This window comes from Hevea brasiliensis, chromosome 17 (genome assembly GCF_030052815.1).
Source record: "Hevea brasiliensis isolate MT/VB/25A 57/8 chromosome 17, ASM3005281v1, whole genome shotgun sequence".
Classification (NCBI taxonomy): Eukaryota; Viridiplantae; Streptophyta; class Magnoliopsida; order Malpighiales; family Euphorbiaceae; genus Hevea; species Hevea brasiliensis.
Genome location: NC_079509.1, coordinates 13,604,210 through 13,627,323, shown reverse-complemented (window position 1 = coordinate 13,627,323; position 23,114 = coordinate 13,604,210). Strand labels below are relative to the sequence as shown.

At 32.6% G+C, this 23,114-nt stretch overlaps 3 protein-coding genes across 6 annotated transcripts in view; 1 reads left to right on the top strand and 2 right to left on the bottom strand.

Annotated features, from left to right (window-relative positions):
• On the top strand, positions 1-5,686 carry LOC110638342 (GDT1-like protein 4). Of its 2 annotated transcripts, XM_021788880.2 has the most exons (13): positions 1-251; positions 362-430; positions 2,143-2,202; positions 2,286-2,333; positions 3,242-3,330; positions 3,439-3,475; positions 3,550-3,597; positions 3,942-4,010; positions 4,086-4,130; positions 4,226-4,287; positions 4,398-4,470; positions 4,838-4,929; positions 5,375-5,686. In XM_021788880.2, the coding sequence occupies exons 1-12, from the start codon at positions 234-236 to the stop codon at positions 4,916-4,918; spliced, it is 699 nt and encodes a 232-aa protein (XP_021644572.2). In that variant the 5' UTR covers positions 1-233; the 3' UTR covers positions 4,919-4,929; positions 5,375-5,686. The 2 variants fall into 2 exon arrangements, with proteins under 2 accessions (XP_021644572.2, XP_057995122.1); XM_058139139.1 differs by having other exon boundaries at positions 29-251; positions 4,838-5,686.
• A 358-nt stretch (positions 5,687-6,044) lies between these two features.
• LOC110638343 (ATP-dependent Clp protease adapter protein CLPS1, chloroplastic) lies at positions 6,045-8,592 on the bottom strand. Its single transcript, XM_021788881.2, has 3 exons — positions 8,370-8,592; positions 7,229-7,379; positions 6,045-6,480 (listed from the first exon to the last, which is right to left on the bottom strand). Exons 1-3 carry the CDS (start codon positions 8,431-8,433, stop codon positions 6,219-6,221), a joined length of 477 nt encoding a protein of 158 aa, XP_021644573.1. The 5' UTR covers positions 8,434-8,592; the 3' UTR covers positions 6,045-6,218.
• A 6,664-nt stretch (positions 8,593-15,256) lies between these two features.
• Positions 15,257-23,114, bottom strand: part of LOC110638334 (lysine histidine transporter-like 6) — a 33,600-nt gene continuing 25,742 nt past the window's right edge. Inside the window, exons 1-8 of one of the 3 annotated variants that reach the window (XM_058139469.1) lie at positions 18,463-18,892; positions 18,194-18,333; positions 17,678-18,061; positions 16,221-16,614; positions 15,963-16,068; positions 15,765-15,856; positions 15,576-15,644; positions 15,257-15,476 (exon numbers count right to left, since the gene is read on the bottom strand). In XM_058139469.1, coding sequence (XP_057995452.1) covers positions 15,378-15,476; positions 15,576-15,644; positions 15,765-15,856; positions 15,963-16,068; positions 16,221-16,614; positions 17,678-18,061; positions 18,194-18,333; positions 18,463-18,492 — 1,314 coding nt within the window. In that variant the 5' untranslated portion in view covers positions 18,493-18,892 and the 3' untranslated portion in view covers positions 15,257-15,377. Of the gene's footprint in view, positions 15,477-15,575; positions 15,645-15,764; positions 15,857-15,962; positions 16,094-16,220; positions 16,615-17,677; positions 18,062-18,193; positions 18,334-18,462; positions 18,893-23,114 lie in introns of those variants that run through there. The other 2 variants (XM_058139468.1, XR_009145516.1) reach the window with 2 other exon arrangements.

Sequence of the window (23,114 nt, the reverse complement as noted above, 5' to 3'; positions counted from 1 at the left end):
GGGGTTGACATCTTGCTTGCATAAGCAGAAAAGCAAAACACATCCCTAACTCCCAACCTTCACGCTCTAAAACCAAAAAAAAAAAAATAATAATAATCCAAACGCTTGTCCTATCGGCGACTCGCCTCTTATATATTACCCTGAGGGGGGTCAAATCTTTGACACCCCTCTCTGCGCACAAGAGAGCTTCTTTTTTCTCTGCCGTCAGCTCTGATTTTCTTCCCCGAGCAAACATGAGCTCAGTTGTGCAGGTAATTACCTCAATGGCTAATTAAGTTCCTTTTTGTTTCATTGTAATCTGGATTTGAATTGGTTAATTACAATTTTGCTCTCCCTCCGTCTCTTTTTTTTGGTGATTAAGGGGTTCACAAAGTCTCTCGCCATGACTGTACTATCCGAGATCGGCGACAAGACCTTTTTCGCCGCAGCGGTTCGTATACGATTCTTATTTATTTTTGTTTTCGTTTTCTGGTTAAATTCATCGATTTTGAATTTGGATTTTAGTTGATTGAATGATTGCTCTTCCCGTTCTTTTTTTTCTTTTTTAAATTTATCTCAATTTTTATTTTTTTATTGCGCATTGGAAGCGCAATGGGGGAATCATCAATTGGGGCTTAATATATTATATATTGGACTTCATCATATAAACTTATGCACATGATGCGCAGCTTTATTTTCTATGGTTGACAGAGAAAATAAATGTCCAAGTTGAGTTTTGATATGCTTATTTATATATAAAATGCTATTTTGTGTCAATTCAATCAGCAAGTTATTGTTTTTTTTTTTTTTTAATCCCTTAATTCAGATGAAAAGTGCATTTTACAGTAAAAGGGTTAACTTCTCCAGAGTAATAGGTTGCGTTTCACAGAGTCCACTAGGACATGGATCAATTCTTCTTTTGTAGTTTAATATTTCCCTATCTCTTTCACTGGAGTTGTGATTCTTTTCTCATGCCATCAATACTTTATTTCTATCGGGTGTTGTCTCCCCCAGTAAGTACCTGCCTGTGTGCTATGGTCATGTTGAAAGGTTTTGTGTTAGTATAATTGCAATTCCTGCAGCCTGTTTAATATTTATGTGGTTGTCAATTTCAGTTTTTATCTGCCTCTATGGGCTTTGTGCCAAACTTGCATTGCAAGTTGATTAACGTTGCATGTTTTTCCTCCCCATTGCTCTTGCACTTCCTTTCCTCAATTAAACTTGTCAAACTTTAGCTTGTCAACTACTTGGCTGTTTTTGGCTGTTGCAGTTATGCACTTAAGGTGGGGCAATCTCTTTTCTGAACAATGATTTTAAGCATCATTGATGGGAGTTGTCTGTTGTTTTTCATTTTATGGTCTCAAAATGCAAAATCTTTATTGGCAAAGGTTTGATGATAAAAATGTAGACTTTCTATCCAGTAACGGCCTTTGTAGAAGAATTATTCCTGTATTATTGAGTACTCCAAAGCTAATGTTTTTGAATGATATAGCCCACTAGTAGGTAGAAAAATCAAAGGACTGTAGGCCAATGATCATGGATATGGTCTTCACATATAGTCGAACAACCATGGGAAGAAAACTACAATTACAGTTTTATAATAAAAAGGATTTTGAGGTATCATTTGAATTGTTCCAATGAAGCTTTTTTTTTTTTTTTTTTTGGTGAGTAGGAATTAGAAGTGGTTCATTTGGGTTTTACTAGATTTCTTTAGATTTCGGGTCTGTTTAGTATTGTTGTTGGAACTATTATTGAGAAAAATAGTTCTTAAATATGTTAGTTAAATAGCATTAAAAATTGGTTTAAAATTAAATTTGATATATTTTAGTCATGAAAATTCTAAGACAACTAACCAACTTTTTCAGTGGCATCGAAAATAGTGGTTTAATAGTGGTTTTTCTAAAAACGCGCTTTTTTGGACTTCCAACCTCAACCCCTATTGGGGCTTTCATAGTTTCTTTCTGGATGTTTAACCGCTCTCCTTCTTAGTTTATTTGCATGGTCATCTGAAAAGTTAGAAGTTGTATCGCTTATTTTCAACCAATTTCCTATTATTTGTTTTCTGAAGTGTTGGAACTTGTACTACAGTTTTATTCTAATGAGTAGTGTAAAAATTATATCTTTTTTACATATGCTGGTCTGACTTATGTTGCCTGTTTCAAGATCTTGGCAATGCGTCACCCGAGAAGACTTGTTTTGTCTGGTTGCCTAGCTGCTTTGATTGTAAGTTTTTTGTTTTTGGCACTTGGTTGAATCCCTTATCCATGACTGCCAAATTATTAATGCAAGCGCTTGCTGTTCTCCAGGTGATGACTATTCTTTCTGCTGTTGTTGGCTGGGCTGCTCCAAATCTGGTAAGCTGTCTCATTGCAGACTGAAAGTTTTTTATGTGTGTGAATTAATCTTGGAGATGCTTTTAGAGCACCCAAATATGGTAAATTGTGGATGAATTACATCTCTGTTATGTGTTCTACAACTTGTTATCAAACAATTAATAGATTTTCATTCTTCATCTCTTGCTTGAAGATATAATTTCTAGAAATAATGAAAGATAAGATGATTTATAGCGTTGATATTCAAATTTGCATTTTCTTTGCTTAGGCATTATAGGCTGCAATAGGCTGCAATGGTGATACTCCTTGATAGTCCATCAATATTACTAGTGTACAACACTACAACTGTAGCTTCTTTCCCGCCTTCATCTTTTTCTCTGTCAGTTGGTGATGTAATTATCAAGATAATTTGATGTACATAGAAGCTCAGTGGTTTGCTTAGTCTCTAGATATTTGTAATGTTTAACTAATGGTGCTTATATTGTAGGATCCTAAATCCTTGGGTTATGACAATCTGCTGAAATGTTGCTGAATGACATTTCTCACGATCTATTTTGAAATGGGACAAGGATGGGAAAAGCCTGATTAGAGGCTGAAAAGTTGTAGTTTTAGGGTTTTGTTTAGAATTATCATATTTATGTTATTTGTGAAAATCAGTGTTTAATGTGGATGATTATATGGTTATCCCATGATGAGATACTGATAATAAAGGTGGCCAAAGCCTATTCAAACCAATGTATATGGCCTGTGGCTTCTTTGCCCTTTTAACCTTCATCACTCATGATTATTAATTTTATCAATTATTTATCCAACTTCATGCTTGTACATAACTTTATCAATTTTGTGATTCATTGAGTGTGGGTTCCTAGATCATTGTTACTTTCTTTTATGTTTGTTAACTGAATTTGTGATAATGTTAAATGATGCAGCTCTCTCGCACATGGACTCATCACATAACAACTGTATTGTTTTTTGGATTTGGGTTATGGTCCTTGTGGGATGGATTTACTGACAAAGGGTACTGATTTCTTTCTTTATCATTGTTTTTGGTTTACTGTAATTTAGTACTCATCTTCATACTATAGAAGACGTTTCCATTAGAGGTTATTTATATTTTACCCAACAGGGAGGCTGAAGAATTGGCAGAAGTTGAAGCAAAATTGGTATGTTTATCCCTTGTGATGACTTTTACATTTAAGTATAATCCTATTTTACTTTACCTTTGTTTTGTTATTAGGATGCTGATTGGAAAGCTAACACAGGAATAACCAAAGAGGATGTCAAGGTAAAACAACAATGCTAACAATGCTGACTTGCTTGTCCGATTCTGAAGAGATCTGTTTTTCAAATAAGAACTTTGTTTTGTTTTCCACTCTTCTGGTCGACTGTCCTTGATATTTCTGTGTTGGTAGTTGTCTTCCAAAATATCTCCAATAGGAGATAAAATACTTGTATTTGCAAAACTAAAGGGTCTAGGTAATACCTATGCATTTTTCTTTATTAGGTAAGTTATTATCCTAAATAGGATTTATTAAATGTTATGCCTGTAATTGGCCCATACATGGTACATGTCTGAACAAAGACAACATGTATGCTTCTCATTTTTAAAGTTTCAAACTTTTCTCCCAGGCTGATGATGAATTGAAGAAGCAGAGGCGAATGTTTCTTGCACAGTTCTTCTCACCTATATTCTTGAAGGTAATTATTATCTGCAAACTATAAGATTAATTAATTCTATGAAGGTAACGAATTTCATCGTGCCCTATTATGCAGGCATTTTCCATCACATTCTTTGGTGAATGGGGTGACAAGAGCCAGGTAAGAGCCTGCGCTGGACCATTACTATGAATATTTATAAACAAATTCACTTTTATGTAATTCTTATTTTCCACAATGCATGACTGCAATTTCAGATAGCTACCATTGGCTTGGCTGCAGATGAGAACCCATTTGGCGTTGTACTTGGTGGAATCGTGTAAGTTATAGTGTGGATTTCTCATGTGTTTATTCAAGTCGTGCTATTTGCTTGGTGGTTTAGTTGACTTTCTATGTCCATATTTATTTTGTTCCCTTGTGTTCTTTCAGAGGACAAGCACTCTGTACTACTGCTGCTGTTGTCGGAGGAAAAAGCTTGGCATCTCAAATATCTGAGAAAATAGTAATTATAAATGCTTGTCTTCTGTTTTTTTTGGCATGTTGAGATTGTGGTTTATATATGAATTGCTATGGGGCAGGGTGGGTTTTGTTATTCCACCCTTTTGCCGTTGAGAAATCAGGACGGGCGCAAGGTGTGGAAAACAAGTATGGGCAGGGGTCGGGGAGTTGTCCAGATTTTTGGTTATCACACTTTTATAAATTATATATATTTAAAAAAAAAGCATATTCCTGTATATTATCAATATATATATATATATATATATATAATTTGGGGAACAGAGAATAACAATTGAGTTGCCATCATTAGATTGATATGTTATTTTCCGGAGCATTTTGTAACATCTAAAGTCATCATTTTTGTGATGCAGGTTGCCCTGTCAGGTGGAGTTCTTTTTATTATTTTTGGGATCCAGTCCTTCCTTTCAACAGCTGAGTCAGGAGGCTCCTGATCTTGCTAATGGTTAGTAGTTCCAAAACATTCACAACGTAGAAGTCACTGGCTATTAAATACTCAGGTGGGAAGAAATAATAAAATACACTCTTTATGTACTAATTTGTGTATGACTACAAAACGAAAGTCCAATTGAGTATTCATAATTGGTCGAGTGTTAGCATTTTTGGTGGTGCGGAATAGCATCCAAGTTTCCTTCTCACTTCAGGCATTAGCCACGGAGAAATAAAGCCCCAATATGTCTCTCTATTTGCATCTTGGAGCGGTATCTAGGAATTGATTTAGCGCTACTGCTCTTAAACTGGGAAGGCTTTCCTATTGTTCATCATATGAGAGAACTCCCAGGGTATTACTGCACGCTGCCGCACACACATGGTCATGATAGTGGATGCTGGCTAACATACTTTGTGCTGACAAAAACTGATGATTACCATTTGTGGTTGCATCTTTTCAGGGTTGAAAGCTGATTAGGTGGATTGAAAAGATTTAGAAACATTGAGAATATTGCCATTAGCCAATTCCACAGCATTATATGATTATTTGAAAGCAATTGTACAATCAGAAACAAAACTGATTCAATTAGCTAATTAACATGTTTGATTGACATGATCAAGCAGCATGTTGTATTATTTGCATTTTTGGCAATGGCTGTCCATTTGTTGCTGTTACATCTGCTCCGTTTGGTGTAAGCTACTAAAATAAGGATTCTGTTGGATACTGAAATTCCTTATTCCGTTAGTCAATTTGAGGCACTTAATTTGCTTCACGACACGTCTCTTTTTTACAATTTTTTTAAGGTTTCTTGTGAATTTTTCAAGTAAAGTTATTGATTGCAATTAGAAGATAGTGCACTTTATATTCATAAATAAGAGTTCATACTTAAAAAAAAAAAAGATTGATTATTATTAAATAATGTTAAATTGTGTTGTCAAAATTATTCATTGGCAATATATATTAGGCGTGTAAATATAAATAAGACGGCTTCGTTAATTATTAGAAAAAGGTTGAAAAGAAAAATTGAGGAAATCATTATAAAAAGCAGCAGGAGAGAAATCCAGCGGATAAATGTGTCTTGTAGAGAGAGACCTAATAAAATATCACCTTGCAATTTACCTAAATAGCTGTGACTTAAAGTTTCTTTTATTCAAAATAATCAACATCCCCTCGTTTGCATTTGCTCATGGATGACCAAAGATTCATACAAACACCGACAATGCTAACTTATATACACTATCCAATACTCTGATGAAGATAATTTTACCACGAACTATGAAAATACTTTCATATTAGGTCCGTCTTCAACACCCACCACTCGCAGGCTCTATTGAACTCAGAAGTCCATTACCCCTCAGCTGCATGCAATGCTCTTCAGCATCAGCCTGAGCACAAATAATCACCACTGACAAGCCATTGTAATGTGCTTCTTGCATTATGTTAACTGCATTATCAAGAGTCATTCCAGGGATAACCTTCATCAGTACTTGGACAACATATTCTCTTTTATTATAGTTGTCATTGTGCAGTATCACACGATAAGGTGGAGCTGTTTTCCTTGATTTCCTGAAGAAAAGAACACAGGACAATAATATTAAATTTCCATGAGTCATTTGTCACTCAATTATATGACGGAACCAAAGTTAATTATGGCATGACATGGTGATGAAAAAGTAATTTACTCTTAACATATTACAAAACAAGAAATAAACTATGAGTCTCAGTGAGTTCTCCAACTAATTTGAAATTAAGACTTAGTTGATGTTGTTGTTGCGTCTCAGTGAGTTCCGTAGGTAAGGTCACTTGATGTCATCTTAAGTGGAAGACTGAATTTTGCTTGCACTTATGAGAGGGAGAATGTTTTTTCATTGTACTAGCGCAGTCAAAAATTGAGGGGAGAAAGACTTGAACTATCATCATTGCACTCAAGAATATTAATATTTTAGAGAAAGAAAAAGAAGAGGTTAAATGTGGATATGGATTTGCTTAATTGTTTAATTTGAGATAATAAAAGACACAAATCGCATGCAACGTAAATTCCCCAAGCTCTTTTTTTTTTTTTTTTTTTTTTTTAATCCTAAAGTTGACTTTCAAAGCATAATTGCACTTCTCACTTTGGGTCATCAGATACCTAACTATTGTCATATCATATGTTAATTAGAGAATACTAGCTCCTAAAAGCATATCTAAAAGGATCACTAGATTTATAACAATAATGCAGTCCTCTTCCAAAAGAAAAGCACTTACAGATATTCTAATAATCGAAAACACATGCTAAACATCAAGGTAAGTCACAAAAAAGTTGTGTTCATACCTCAAATCAAACTCAGATTCACGGCCAGGAGTGGTTTTCTCTATAGTTGGCCTCTCCAATAACCCACCTCCTTTACCTGATCTTGCAGCTGATAAAGCCCTGAGAATCCCTCGGTTGATCCATGGTCCTCTACAAAGAGAATGTTTGTCTCCTGTGGCAGAAGTCAGAAATTAAAAACACAAACAAAAATTATCCCAAAGAAAATGTATACTAGAATCTCCAGAGAATTGGCCACCCAGCCCACTCTCACTCTAGTCTCTGCAGATAATCATACAAAGTTACGAACTAGAAACCAATCAAATGTACCATCAAAACTGATATATTAATTGAAACATAAAGTGCAAAGAAAAGAATCAAAATTTTATTCAGAAGATAAGAAAAAGAAGAGATTCCATTCTAGTAATTTCTACACAGGAGAATTTGGACAATATCAAAACCAATACAAATTAAAGCCCACACATTAATATATACCTCTGTCAGACACAAATAAGCTTACTTTACTTTTTCATCTGTCCCAAATTATAGGCCACTTTACTCTCTCTCTCTCTCTCTCTCTCTCTCTCTCTCTCTCTCTCTCTCTCTATATATATATATATATATATATATATGTTAAAAGTTTCTTGTTTCGAACTTCAGCTTAAAATGTATGCAACTATTCTCCAAGATATGCGAAGCCAATATTCACCATAGTGGAGAAATGGCATAAGTTGTCTCCTATGTTTCCCTTAGAAAACTAAATTAAGCTTCTCTACCTACAAATTATGCAATTTTAGTACAAACCCACAAAATCTTCAGAAATGAGAGAGAAAGAGAATCGGAAATGTCAAACAACTAATTGAAGTGAGACCAACTGCAACAAGTTCAACACCCCTAATTCAGCAAAAAAGAAAATAACAAATTACACCAATTAGAGCTTTGAATCGGAAAAATCTAGCAAAGCTGCTACCACTGATTCATTATTCTATCCAAGTCGAAAATTTTCAGTTATTAAAGATTAAAAAAAGTGGGTCAGAAAAAAAAAAAAATAAAACAACAATAGAGAAACGAATCAGAGAGAGAGAACGAACTAATTCAAGTAAAATAAAGAAAGAAATAAAGAACAAATTAAAAGAAAGTGGAGAATAATTAAAGAAAAGAGTACCTGATTTAGGGCTAAAGACTTGATTAGGTGAGAGAGCTATTCCCCCACGAATCGCAGTCTCCATGTCTCCCTCTGTTTCTCCTCTCTCTGGCTCAGAATGAGAAGTGGATACTATTTTTTTTTTTTAAAATTTAAAATATTTGTTTAATATTTCTTTTTCATTTTTTTAAGGGCAATAAAAACTGGTGCTTGAGTGGTGGCGGTGAAGAGACAGAGGCACAATGAAGAAGTCGTTTTTCAACTCCTCATATGGAAATATCTTAAACGGCGCGTTTCACTTGGTGGTGTTGGTGGACTAGTTTCTAACTTCAAAACCTTCTACTCACTTGTTAAAAATTATTTTATTTAAAATTATTTATCTCTTTAAAAAAATTAAGGTATATTAATTATTTTTTTTATTTAACTCTTATTTTTATTAAGTATAATAATTATTTTTATAATTTTTTATAATTTATTTTATCAACTCCCTCTTGATTATGTGACATAAAATATAATTTAATCAACTTATAAAAAGTTTTATTATAATTTAAATAAATTAATTATTTTTTTAATTATTGTATAAAATCCTTAAATGATGGTATGTGTCAAAAGTGTAAACTTTTATTACTAATCTTTTTAATCCGACTTTTTCACTAAAAGATTTTCTTTGTAAAAATAATTTTATAAATAATTTTATAAATAATTTTTTTTAAGAAAAATGAATTTATGGTGTATATATATATATATATATATATTGTGTTAAAAAAGCTTAGAAATTCTTAAATAAAATTTTGATTCACCATGAATTATAAAGAAGCCACATATAAAAATGTAAATACTTATATTTATAATTTATAATGAATTAAAATTTTTTGAAAATTTCACCTTATTTAGAGTTAATTTGTAAAAAGGATTAAAGAAATATTTTGCACTATTACAAAGCCTAGTTTGAAATAATTAGAGTTCAAATCAATTTTATTGAAAAATCAATTCAAATTTTTATGAAAATTCATATGCTTTGAATAAATTTAAAATAACTAGAGGTTGAGACAAAAAATACAAGCTCACTATGTTTAAGGCCTAAAACATGAAAACCTAGAGTTAAGGACAAAGCTTGAAGGAACCAAATTCACCAATGATGTCCGTTGTCAACTCCTCCAAGAGAGAAGGATAGCAACACCAACAGAAATAAGGAGAGCAAAATGTTACTCTCGAGAAGCTGGTTCAAAAACTTAAGATTTTGCAACAAACTCACAACTTTTCTTCCCCGAAGCCTCAATATCAACTACCCTTGACTCATGTATAGAGCCAGCTTTCGGAGTGATGGTGCAAGGTAAAGCTCACGAGGGTTAAACCACCAGTTATCGACAATAAGGACTAAGAGATACCATGCCCGATTATCGCACCCTCCACAAAGCCTAACACAATCTTTAAGCACAAATTTACACAACCCAGTCAATTGGTACCTTGCATAAAAGTAGATCAACAATGAGCCTCTCAAAGAAGAACTGATCTGCACTCAAAATCTACACCAAACAAAATTTTATATACACCCAATCTGAAGTTGGGGAGGGAGAGACCACTTTTCAGGTAAGAGGAGAAAAGCTGTCCCTTATCCAGGAGAGACAGAGGATAGCCAATAAATAAAAAAAAGGGTAAAACTTAGCCTTACAAGAAATTTTGAACCATAGAAATTTTATCTAGAAAGAGAGAGAAAAGAATGGGAAATTTTTTGGTTTAGAGTAAGTTATTAGACTTACAACCACAACAATGTCCTGATGAAATTGATTTCTTTGTACAAGCATGCATGCGATAATCAGCAAAACTATTGAAATTTGTCTTAAACATATGATTTCTTTAGTACATCAAAATATTAAATGTGCCTTAAAAAGTTCATCTAATGACATATGAAGGCTCTTCACTTCCTTGTTCCTTATCCAACGTTATTCTTCTTCGGCTTTACTGCATAAAATAATTTCTGTAACCTCCACTAATTAGAATCCAAAATATTAAATATTGATTTGACTATCTAAAGTGATTTGATTAGGACCACCTCCAGACCAAGAGTGACCTTCTTTTACTTCCTTCTTGGCCCATTATATAAGCAGGTGATCACATGAACCAGATTCATTTTTGAGCACCATCTATTTATATTATGCTATGTATTCAACACTCTTTTAGTTTAAACCTAATGTTAAGAGCATAAGATGCCTCCAAGATAACCTTTTCCCCTGTAATATTTGAATCTATAAAATTTCTATTAATAAAGACATTTCACTAAAGCATCTCCAAAGCATATCATTTTTAATAACGGTTTTTTTTTTTTTAATCCAGCAAAAGGGTACTTTTGTTTTTTCCTTTCTGGGTTTCTTCTCCAAATTTGGTGACTTTCTTCCTTTTGAGTGGGGATTTTGTTTTGATATTATGGTTTCACTCCTTTGAGAAATTGTTGCTTTCTCTATACAATTATAGCTTTGCCTGAGAGTAACTCAATTGTCCAAGTCTAGCCAAATTCCCTTTGAAATTTCACTATTTATTTTGTGCTAAAAACAACCTCTGCAACTGCTTCCAAATATTTTTCACTAAAATTTTTATTTCTTGATTTTTATGTTGTTGATGACGATGCTTTTAATGATTATAAGAACTAAATAATATAATTTTTAAAACACAAATATCAAAGCATTAACAATTGACACAGTACCACCCCAAAATATTCGAGTCCTAATCCAATATAATTATCCCACCTTATAAGGGATTATGAATCTCACTCCCGTTAGACTTCCTTCAAAATATGAATTCTATCTCAAATGCTAAATTCTACTCCAAATAGGAGTCTTTTCGATGTCTATATAAAAAGCTTAAACCTCCATATTCGGGTGCATTATTCTCTTTAGTTCATTTTATGTTCTATTCACTACCTATACTGACTTAAATATCGGAGAGATTATCCAAGCTAACTTACCCGGTGTTCTCTTTTATCTTACAGGTGCATACCCACAGGAAAAATTCACGAACAACATTAGTGGTGCTGTCTCTGGAGCACATGACACAAGAAGCTGTCTATTTCTCATATTTTTCATATTAATCAAATAAGTAATAAGACGGTTTGTGGTTTGTGACAACCCAACAGAAAAATTCATTCTCTTACCCGAATAATTTTTTAGAAGAGTTATGAGGTAATTAAATTCGAATATTTGTATTCTATATGTGCTTTTAACCTTTCGTGTTAATCTCCTTCTATTAGCTTTGGCCCAAATGAGATTTAAGAAAAAAAATTTAATTTTGGCCGAGTTCAATTTGGTTTTGGTTTTATGGTTATGAATATGTATATATAAAGGAGGGAAAATATAGTTTTTAAGGAAAACCATAGGGTTGTCTTGAATTAAACCATAAAAATATCTATCGACTGCTATTTGTTGAAGATTTGAGCTTATAAATAACTGTCCAGAAAAGCCCGATATTAGACGATTCCAATGGCAGTAGTATAGTTATGCCACCAAATTTTAATGATTCAAAGTGGCCATCTTTTTTTTTTTTTTTCAAAAAAGTGTCACCTTTTTTTTTTTTTTTTTTTAAATTGAAAAAGAGGGCTAATTTCCTTATCCATTTTTATAATTACGCCACCATTAGTTGGCTAGTAAGAGAAGCCCCTATTTTTTTTTTTGAGTTACATCTATGTCACTATATAATGGATAAAAAGGAAGCCTCTATTACTATAAATTTTTAGTTTTATGATATGATACTTGCATGAAGTATATGCAGTGAAAGAAAAGAAATATTTCATGAGACTTTATTTGATGCATAGAATAACATAAAATAACTATTTTATATCTCCCATAATTTTTTATTATTAAAATTACTTTCAATTTGCCACCATTTTTTCTTCTTTGGCTGCCATGATAGTTTCCTTATTTACAAGTATGCTATCATCGTCTATGCATATGTTTTTTAGTTGATATTACAAGTATGCCACTACATTCATGATTGGAAAAATACTCTTGGCTACTCCAAATAGGAGTCTTTCCTATGTCTATATAAAAAGCTTAAGCCTCCACATTCAGGTACATTATTTTCTTTAGTTAATTTTATGTTCTATGCACTGCCTATACTGACTTAAGTATCGGAGAGGTTATCCAAGCTAACCCACCCGGTGTTCTCTCTTATCTTACAGGTGCATACCCATAGGAAAAATCCACGAACAACATTAGTGGTGCTGTCTATGGAGAACATGACACAAGAAGCTGTCTATTTCTCATATTTTTCATATTAATCAAATAAGTAATAAGACGGTTTGTGGTTTGTGACAATCCAATAGAAAAATTCATTATCTTGCCCAAATAATTTTTTAGAAGAGTTATGAGGTAATTAAATTCGAATATTTGTATTCTATATGTGCTTTTAACCTTTTGTGTTAATCTCCCTCTACTAGCTTTGGCCCAAATGAGATTTAAAAAAAAATTTAATTTTGGCCGAGTTCAATTTGGTTTTGGTTTTATGGTTATGAATATGTATATATAAAGGAGGAAAAATATAGTTTTTAAGGAAAACCACAGGGTTGTCCTGAATATAAACCATAAAAATATCTATCGACTGCTATTTGTTGAAGATTTGAACTTATAAATAACTGTCCAAAAAAGTCCGATATTAGACGATTCCAATGGCAGTAGCACAGTTATACCACCAAATTTTAATGATTCAAAGTGGCCATCTTTTTTTTTTATTCCAAAAAAGTCACTTTTTAAAAAAAAAAAAAATTGAAAGAGAGGGCTAATTTCCTTATCCATTTTTATAATTACACCACCATTAGTTGGCTAGTAAGAGAAGCCCCTATTTTTTGTTTAGAGTTACATCTATGTCACCATATAATGGATAAAAAGGAAGCCCCTATTACTATAAATTTTTAGTTTTATAGTATGATACATGCATGAAGTATATGCAGTGAAAGAAAAGAAATATTTCATGAGACTTTATTTGATACATAGAATAATATAAAATAACTATTTTATACCTCCCATAATTTTTTGTTATTAAAATTACTTTCAGTATGCCACCATTTTTTCTTCTTTGGCTGCCATGATAGTTTCCTTATTTACAAGCATGCTATCATCATCTATGCATATGTTTTATAGATGATATTACAAGTATGCCACTACATTCATGATTGAAAAAATACTCTTAGCTTTGATAATTTACAAAAATATCATATTGCTTAAAGTGGCCTTCTATTCAAAAAGGAACTCTTATGTTTTAGAGATTACAAGGTGCCATGGTTCTCCCCTTTAATTATTTATGGATGCCATTACAAGAATTAAATAAAGGTAATTGTACATATTTAATTGGATTAAATTACTTAGTTCAATATCATAATCAATGATAATTAATTAGTTGTGGGATATATACACTCTTTTCAGAGTTTATTACTCTTGTGGGATATATACACTCTTTTCAGAGTTTATTGCTCTAAATTTCTGTGTTTCAATATCACCCTTGATCTTAAATAAAGATACATGCTTTAAATTGAAATTAAATAAATTTTTATGCACATGTATGCATAAATATTTCAATACAAGTATAATGTGTTACTTCCAAATATGAAAGCCTTTTATTATTGATCAAGATCAATACTTAGACATACTTGAGATATGAAATACACACTTGATGTATTACATTATTTATTATTTACAACAAAGTTTGCACAAGTATTATTTGCAGAAAAATCTCTAAGAGCGACACAGCCCACCAAAGAGCCAACAACGGCAAAGAATTGAGGCGTCTATCAGCCTGCAAAAAACTTAAGGCATTTATTCGCCTGTAAAGAAATCAAAGGCATACATCCCCCTAAAAGGCGTTGACAAGCCGATAAGCCAATCAAGGGCACACGTCTACCTAAAGGGAGTCGATAAGCCAATCAAGGGCACACGTCCATCTAAAAGGCGTTGACAAGCCAGTCAAGAGCACACGTCCGCCTAAAAGGTGTTGACACTCCAACAAAAGGCACACGTTAGCCTAAAAGGCATTGGCAAGCCAACAAGCTTACGTTCGCCTGTGAGTTGTTGATAAGCCATCAAATGCACACGTTTGCCCATGAGGCATCGACAAGCCCTCCAAGGCACACATATGCCCATGAGGCATTGACAAGCCATCAAAAGCACACGTCTACCCATGAGGCATCGACAAGCCATCCAAGAGGTGTCAACAAGCCACTTAACAATGGCAAAAGTCTGCCATGTCAACGCATTAGAATGCCTTACCTTAAAGGTAATAGTCCACTACTCTAATATTTTCAAGACAATAATCAGCCATTCATTAGGGCAACGGTATGCCAATAAAAATATTTGAGCGGATAATTCACTCAAAATTTTAAAGTAATGGTTTTCTTAAAATTTCAAAAGGCTTTATGACATGTTTAGAACTCTATCATCTAACACATTATTACACAACAAACCTAAAGATTTATACTCGAGGGGGGACTAATTATACAGTATCACCCCAAAATATTCGAGTCCTAATCCAATATAAACATTATCTGCTAAGGATAATTATCCCACTTTATTAGGGATTATGAATCCTACTCTCATTGGACTTTCTCCAAAATAAGAACTTTATCTCAAATATTACATCCTACTCCAAATAAGAGTTTTTCCGATGCTAATATAAGAAGCTCAAGCGTTCACATTCAGGTGCATTGTTCTCTTTTGTCAATTTTATATTCTACTCAGTACTCATACTGATTTATGCATCAGAGAGGTTGCCCAAGCCAATCCATCTAGTGTTCTCTCTTTTCTTGTAGGTGCATACTCGCAGGAAAAATCCATGAACAACATTAATAATGATATAATTCATCGATTATATAGAAAATTACTCTATATATAAATGGAAAATTATGCTTCAAAATGACCATTCCTAACTGGTAGAGAAAAGATCAAAGAGTGGCATTTTATTAATTGCTTGCTTAATTTAGCAAAGACATAACATAAGCAACTAAGAAAAATAGAAGAGTCTTGAAACTCAGTTACATTTTGCCATCATTTATGTATAGAATCTATATGTGGAGGCATCAGTGACAATATTCCGGAACCCACCAACTGTTGATGCTATCATTATGAACAACCCAATGAGTATGGAAGCCTGATTTTTTTTTTAAAAAAAAATGTTAATAGAAAAAATTTCATGGGTAAATTATATTTTAGTCAAAGGCATTATATTTTGTCTAGCTTTTCTGCTTACCCAGTTGATAAACCATTTTGTGCTGAATCTCTTAGGTTTCTTGATTATCAGCCACATTATGCTAGGAAGCTGCAAGAAATATTAATGGTCATTAACATAGATTGTTAATTAATTCCTTCAACAATGAAGATAATCATAATGTAGTGAAAATAGTAATTAATTAAGTGTCAGAAGACAACAGAGGCTTACAAAATATGAGGTGGGAGCAAAACCAAATCCACCAAAGAAACCAAGAAGATCTCCAAAAAATGGGAAGGTGACTCCAATGAACAACGTAAATGCTGCAGATTTTCAAAGAAAGAAGTTATTTAGCAATAGCAAGAGTCATGGAAGGGGTGCTTGCATGAATTGTTGGAAAGCTTGGTAGTTATTAATTAAGAAACTCACCTACATAAGCAGATCGAGTTACAAGTCTAAGTGCAATTCCTGGTGGGAAGTTCAATCTTTTTATCATCATCCTCTCCAGCATCGCGAAAACAGGCATAGCATAGACCTACAAATATTTCTGTTGTCATGTTCTGTAGAAGTTGATTAAATAATAAATTTTAGTACAACGATACTAAAGTTATCTCCAAAACTATGAAATTAAGAGTTGAAACGTAATTCGAAACCAAATTTAAAAACAAAAAAGTCATAAATATATACCTGGTAGCTGCCAATGACATGAACCACCACCATTAAATTAGCAGAGGCAATGAGCCAGCCAGGTCTTCTGAGTGCCATAAGCACATTATCATCAACATCTTGTCCAAAAGCCCAGTAACCAATAAGGGCCACAGGGAAATAGCAAATTGCATTGATGAAATAAGCACCTACTGCACCTTTCCACATGGGTATTTTTGAAGGCTTCTCAGGAGTTGACGGAATTGTCGCCTGGATTTCTAGCGCAACTGCGTGCCCAGCAAATGCAAAAGAAATTTGACCCAAAGCATTGAACACGCGAAACATGTAGTCAGCTGTGCTAGTGTGTTTGTATGCGTAGCTCACATTGTCAATCCGACCATGTCCCAAGCAACCTACCCAGGCTATGGTTGAATAGCTGCATTAACAAACTCAATGCACTAAGAACATCTAGAGACTAAATATCAATAGCATGATTCTTAAATTTCTCGAAAAAATGGGTATCCAAATTAAATCCATATACACATATATAAAATAGAAGCCATCACTTTTTCTTTGTATATTAATTTCGCCTTTTGACCATCAAATGAAATGTGAAACATCTGTCCTCTTTTCTCTAAAGTAAAGGCTTGCATTTCCGGTTCTATTAGTGCTCCATTTTTTCTTCTGTATATATACATAATTGAAGCAATAGTAATTGCTGGCTATGGCTTTGAGTTTGCAACCAAAATTTTCAGCAGAGAGAACCTTCTCGACTAAATACCTTTTACTCTACAAGAGTAGTTATCCTCCAAAACCTACAGCCAATCAGAGTAATCAGTAAAAGACATATTCTACCTCAAAAATTGACTAAGGTTACCCTACTAAAAGCAATAGCTTTTATGCATGGCCCAGTGATTGCCAAAGGTTCCTGGAAATTTCTCTCTGTCATCCAAAGTTAAAACACTAATTAAATAGCAGCAAGGCATGCAGGCAACAATAATAGAATTCCACGTCCTAACTTGCCTACATAGAGTAAATCACAGAAGTACAATATCAGAAGAAAAATTTACATGAACATGCTTATTGAAGTGGCAAACTGTCCAAATCATGGTTATATTGATGTCTTAGACCCCCAATCCATCTCCTCCACAAATTATCCGCATAAACAAGACAGAAGCAAGTTCATGTATGACAAAATGAAATTCTGGTTGGGTGGATTACAAGCTAATCAAATTCAGTACTTCACCTGAGTTTCATGGTTACAATTTTATAAGATGCTCAACTAGGAGTTTCATGAACAAGATTTTCTTCCATTTTTAGAAAAACAAAAACTTTTCAAGCCAATGAATTTTTTTGTAAAACTCACCAGGTTAAATCTATTATTTGATTCTAAAATCCTCACATTTTTTTAATTGGTAAAGCTTCTAAATCAAATAGCCTATCATGTTTTCACTTTGTGGGCAGAGACACTAATACGGGTTTTGTAGGTCAAGAAGTACCTGAGGGACATGATTGCTGCTGCTAATGAAACACCAGCCACAGAATTGAAATTAGGAAGCTGGGACAGGAAGAAGTGAATGCCACCAAATATTAAAATCCAGTAAGATTGCCTGATTGGTGTGCAAGTGGCGCAGGCCATCTCCATGAACTTCTTTAGACACTTCCCTCCAGTGACCATGTACACGATATCACACCCAACTTGAACAATCAACTGCTGAGGCAGTACAATCCATGGCCCCAGTTTTGGCCCAAAAGCATGTTTACCAAGGTCGATGTAGCGATCAAAGCGAGTCCCAGGAGCACATTCGTGCAGCTGTATCATTTGCCACATTGTGTTCAAGGTCATGCACCAAGATAACAGCAGAAACATTGTTCCTGGACCCCTGAGAAAGGGAAAAAATAAAGGGAAAAAGCAACAAACATATATAGTTTTTTTAGTAGTTTCAGTGTCTTGTTTTAATTATGCAGATATATATTCTTGTTTGAGTTGAGTTGCAGTTGCGGTATACATATACCAGCCTAAGTAAGCCATGGCATAGGGAAGACTCAGAACACCTGCACCTATCATGGCTGTGACAGTATGGAAAGTTGAATACCACCATTTGGCCCTGCGAGCGGGATCGCCTTCTTTCCATTTCTCGATGGTCTGCTCTTCCTGTTTAAGTAGAGTTCAAAAATAGAACAGAACACTGAACAGTTAATGGCTAAGAAATTTTGTGAAACAAAATATATAATCTTGTGGGTGTTAATTAGGGAAAGCCAGAATTCATGGTCATATTCTCACCTTGGAAGGGGAAAGAGAAGTTGAAACCATTTTAGCAAGCAAAGATGACTCAGTCTTGAGGACGCCCCTCAATGTGGGAGTTCAGTGATCATCATGATGTATATGTAGTGGTCTCCGGTGGCTCAAATTTTTTATCGGAATAAAAATGAGGAAAGGGAATTTTTTTTTTTGGGTTCAGTTTTGTTGCTTCCCCTGGATCTTTTCAGTCCTACCTCAGAAGAATGCTCTTTCAGTACTTACAGTAACACAAAGAAAATGGAGAATCTTTTCTCATATTTAAAGTGCCATTAGAGCCCACCACCACCAACTTGCCAATGGGTTTGTGCCAATTAAAAAAGATTAAACTTGGATAATGCACATATAATTACTTGATAAGCTAGTAAAGCATGAAGAGACGGCTTCCAAGGACAACACATGAAAGGTTGTGAATGTAGCCTATGATTTAGAAAGTATTCATTGCAATCCTACTTTAACTTCCCTCTTGAATAAAATTATAGCTTCTTAGAATTGAGGAATTTCTAGACTTTGAGCCAATGATGGGAAGGTTTTGTTGGTTGGTGATGACTTGGATCCATCCTAAAATCACTACGCTCATTACGTTTGCTTTATGGAAGGGCCATAGTTTCACATGCAATGATTAAAGGAAGAAGGGCAAGCTTCTTGTCATTTTTTAATATTGTTGGTGTTAGTGCGGGTCATATTCTTCTCCTGTGATGAAGTGTCCCCATTAGCTTTAGTTTAGAGGCTGAAAGATGACTTTATACCTCGAAAATGTAATATGAATTACCACTTTTTCCTTTCTCTAAGATTAAAATTTAAACATTAATCATCACTTAGACGTCACTGTGACTATATGTGGTCCAATCCTTTAAAGAAACTAGAAGCTTATCTCTTTGTTTTTCTTGCAGCAGCCCTTATTTTTTATTTCATATGGATGATCTCTTGTAGGAGATTATTGGGAGTCACTATCCCAACGAACTCTTGCCTCCCAGAACAATAACAGCAAAGTGCTTACTGTGAGTTCTTACTGTTGTTTCGTGGATGGAGTAACTAACTAGAAAACTATGTTTATTATGTCAAACAAACATGTATATTATCAGCAGCAATCAGGAGAGTTAAATACACAAATTGTAATAGCCTTAGCAAATCAATCTACTACTTATTAACTATATACATAAACACTTGTCTTCTGTTGAACATTAATTTCGGTTTCTTTATCAAATACTCAGTTGAGTAGTAATACAACAGCCTAAGAAAATCATGACTGAGAACGTACACCTGCACCTACATATGCAATGGCTGTGACAACTTGAAAAGTTGAGCGCTGTGAAGGAACAACTTAACCTAAAAAGTTTAAGTTTGTAGTTACACCTCACACGCCAAAGCCCACTAGACTTGAAGCATTCCCCACTTTACCTTGTACTCAACTAATACATGAGTGACCAAAATTTGAATTCTGTAATTTTTTTGTTTTGGTTTGAAAGGCTTGATACCATGAAGAAAAAAGGTTTGCCTAAATCTTACATATAGCTCGAATACCTATTAAACACTGCCATTTGGCTTGGAGAGAGGGACCATCTTCCACCCATTTGCCACTTTACTGATCTTCCTGTTTCAGAGTTGAAAAGTGGAAAATATTAAATTTTGTGAAAGATTAGTGTTGTGGGTACGAGTGGTCACTCATATGATGCTCACCTTGGAAGGGGAAGAGGAGAAGTTGAGACCATTTTTGCTACCAAATCGACTGCGAGGGTTCATTGATCATCATATTTGTGTATATGTACTGTTCTTGTAAAGGTAAATATATAATTGGTTCTTAAAAAAAATAAAGTATACAATTAGTTGGGTATGGTTTTCGTGCTTCACACATGTTCCTTTCCTTCAATTCTGGAAAAGGAAAAGAGCTGTTCCTAACACATAGTGCATTTGGGAAAAAAAAAAAAAAAGCGGTAGTGGAAAGAAATTTAGCTAATGATGTTATATATTTTCTTTTTTTTTTAAATAATTTTTATTCTCTTATCTTTTGAAATTAAGAGTTATTTTGTTTTATGAAAAATATTTTATACATTTTTTAATATTTGAAGCACTTGAGAAAATTAAGGAAATTAATTAATAAAAAATATTTTTCTCATGAAAACTAAATAATTTTTAATGAAAATAACATTTTTAAATAGGAAATTATTTTTATTTTTTAAATTTTAATAATTTTATTAAAATGTGAAAATATTTATACACGTATAAAATAAATATATATCATTAATTTAATATTATAATCAAATAATAAAAATATTTTATTTTCTATAAAAATATTTTTTATATATTAATTATTTTTCATGAAATAAATAAAATATAAAATATTATTTAATTAAAAATATATTAATATTTTAATAAAATAATTAAAAGATAATAAATTAAAATTGTCACGACTCAAAATTCTAAATCGTGACCGGCGCATAATTTAAGTATTCTTAAATCATGGAAGCCTTATCAGAGTATCTTAAATGAATATATTGTCACTTACTAATCCCAAAAATAGACAAAATTCAATTAAACAAAATGCTGAATAAACATCATAAATATCCCATAGGTAAACTGCGGAGTCTCTACAGATTTCAATAAAAACTTAAACTGTTCAATAAACTAAACTAATTATTAGCCCGAGAAAACATGAATTCGGGCATACCATGAGAATAAATCAAAGTTGTCCCTCTCCAGAAAATGGACTGAATATTTGGATCACCGTAGAATTCTACCGATCCAAAAGGATAATGCATGCAGAGAAAACGTGGTTTGAGCTAGATGCTCAGTGAATGATAATTATAGCACACAACGGAATAGGAACAGGCAGACGCTTGATTAATTTCACAATAAATTTCTATTCAATAAAATCATGCTCATGCTGTCAAAATCATTAATAAAATAATTTCGTAAAACATATATATAAAATAAATTCATTCAATAAAATTTTTATGGTACAGTGCACCAGGGTGATGATACCCCATATCACCAAAGGTCAGATGGTAAGCGCGCTACCAGATATCAGATACCTTCCTCCTCCTTCACAGATATCAATGCACATGATACTAATGCAAACCATAAACTGCAATGATGCATGACTCGACAATGCAACCTAATACCGTGATAATCCACACGCGGGGCGGATAATGTAAAATCTGACATCGCACGGTACCAATTCAAAACAGAAAACCAATTTGTACAAATCAATCAAAATCAATAAAAAATTTCAGATATCAAATAATAACTGATAGTGCAATTCCAATAGTGTATTTCAATAATTTCAGAGAGTCGAATAAATCAAATCAATCTCAAATCAATTCAATAAAATCAAATCAATCTCAAATCAATTCAATAAAATCAAATCAATCTCAAATCAATTCAGTAACACATCGGTAAATTTATAGTCAAATATCAATCAATATAAATACATTAAAGGCCTGTTCCCGGAATCCTAATGGGTCTAATGCAGAGATAGTTGGCAAAATCAATTATTTAATCAAAATCGAGACAAAATTCAATAATAAAATAAAACTCTAGAAAATCACATATAAAATTATTGTTAAAATATTGATTTAAAATTTCATTTAATAACAAACTTAATGCTAAGAAATTTTTTAAAGGGACAAAAACGGTGCCACGTACTATAATTACCACTCACCTGGAACCTCCAAAATAATAGCTAGATTCAATAAAAGAGAGACAATTTCAGCTGACAGAATGAATATTTGAATCTCCTACATACCCAAAATATAAAGAAAGTATCAAATAATAATAAAATATAATAACTTTTATATATATATATATATATATATATAATTATAAAACGAACAGGGACGCTGCCGAAGAAGACGATTTATATATATATATATAATATCTAAATTTAAAGATATCAGTAATTATGATCAATCTAATTCAGTACCGATAGTCAAAGAGAAGAAAAATAAATTTATAGAATAATTGTAACGGTTTAAGGAGAGAAAATAAAATCAGGTTCACCTATTATTAAACGAAGAACGAGAATTTTTTTATTTTAAAAAAACATAATCAAAGGTAATGAATTAAGAAATAAAAATTTAAGAATTATCTGCGCACATCAGATTATTTTATATATATATATACATATAACAATAAATAAAAGATTATGAAAATACCTGTTGAGAGTATTTGGTAGGAAAAAGGAGGTGATAAACAGGTTTTGAGAGCAAAATTTAGCAGAAGGGACTATTAGGGTATATATATATATATATATTTTAAGAGTTCTATTAGGTGTAGAATGAGATAAGATTTATTATTGAACTGGGTTGTTCAGATTGCAGATATATATTTAATTTCAAAAATAATATATATATATATATCTAAAAATAAATAAGCAGATCATAAAAAAATATATATATATTTTTTATAAATATATTAAATTATTGTTAGCTAATTAAAATAAAATAATAATAAATAATAATTATATATGGGTTTTCACAAAAATAAAATAATTTAAAGGTAATAAAATTTATTTATTAAATATTTTTAAATAATTTGTATTTTAAATTTATAATGATGAAAATAATAGAAAATTTTATTTAATTTTATATATATTAAATTTAAGATAGATTGAATTTAAATAAAAATTTAGAGTGATT

Coding starts and splice junctions, on each gene's coding strand:
- LOC110638342 (XM_021788880.2), top strand. Junction 2,203..2,285: donor GTTGCCTAGCTGCTTTGATT/GTAAGTTTTTTG, acceptor GCTGTTCTCCAG/GTGATGACTATTCTTTCTGC. Junction 4,131..4,225: donor AATGGGGTGACAAGAGCCAG/GTAAGAGCCTGC, acceptor CTGCAATTTCAG/ATAGCTACCATTGGCTTGGC.
- LOC110638343 (XM_021788881.2), bottom strand. CDS start 8,433: ATGGAGACTGCGATTCGTGGGGGAATAGCTCTCTCACCTAATCAAGTC. Junction 7,380..8,369: donor AGTCTTTAGCCCTAAATCAG/GTACTCTTTTCT, acceptor CTTCTGCCACAG/GAGACAAACATTCTCTTTGT. Junction 6,481..7,228: donor GAATCTGAGTTTGATTTGAG/GTATGAACACAA, acceptor TCTTTTCTTCAG/GAAATCAAGGAAAACAGCTC.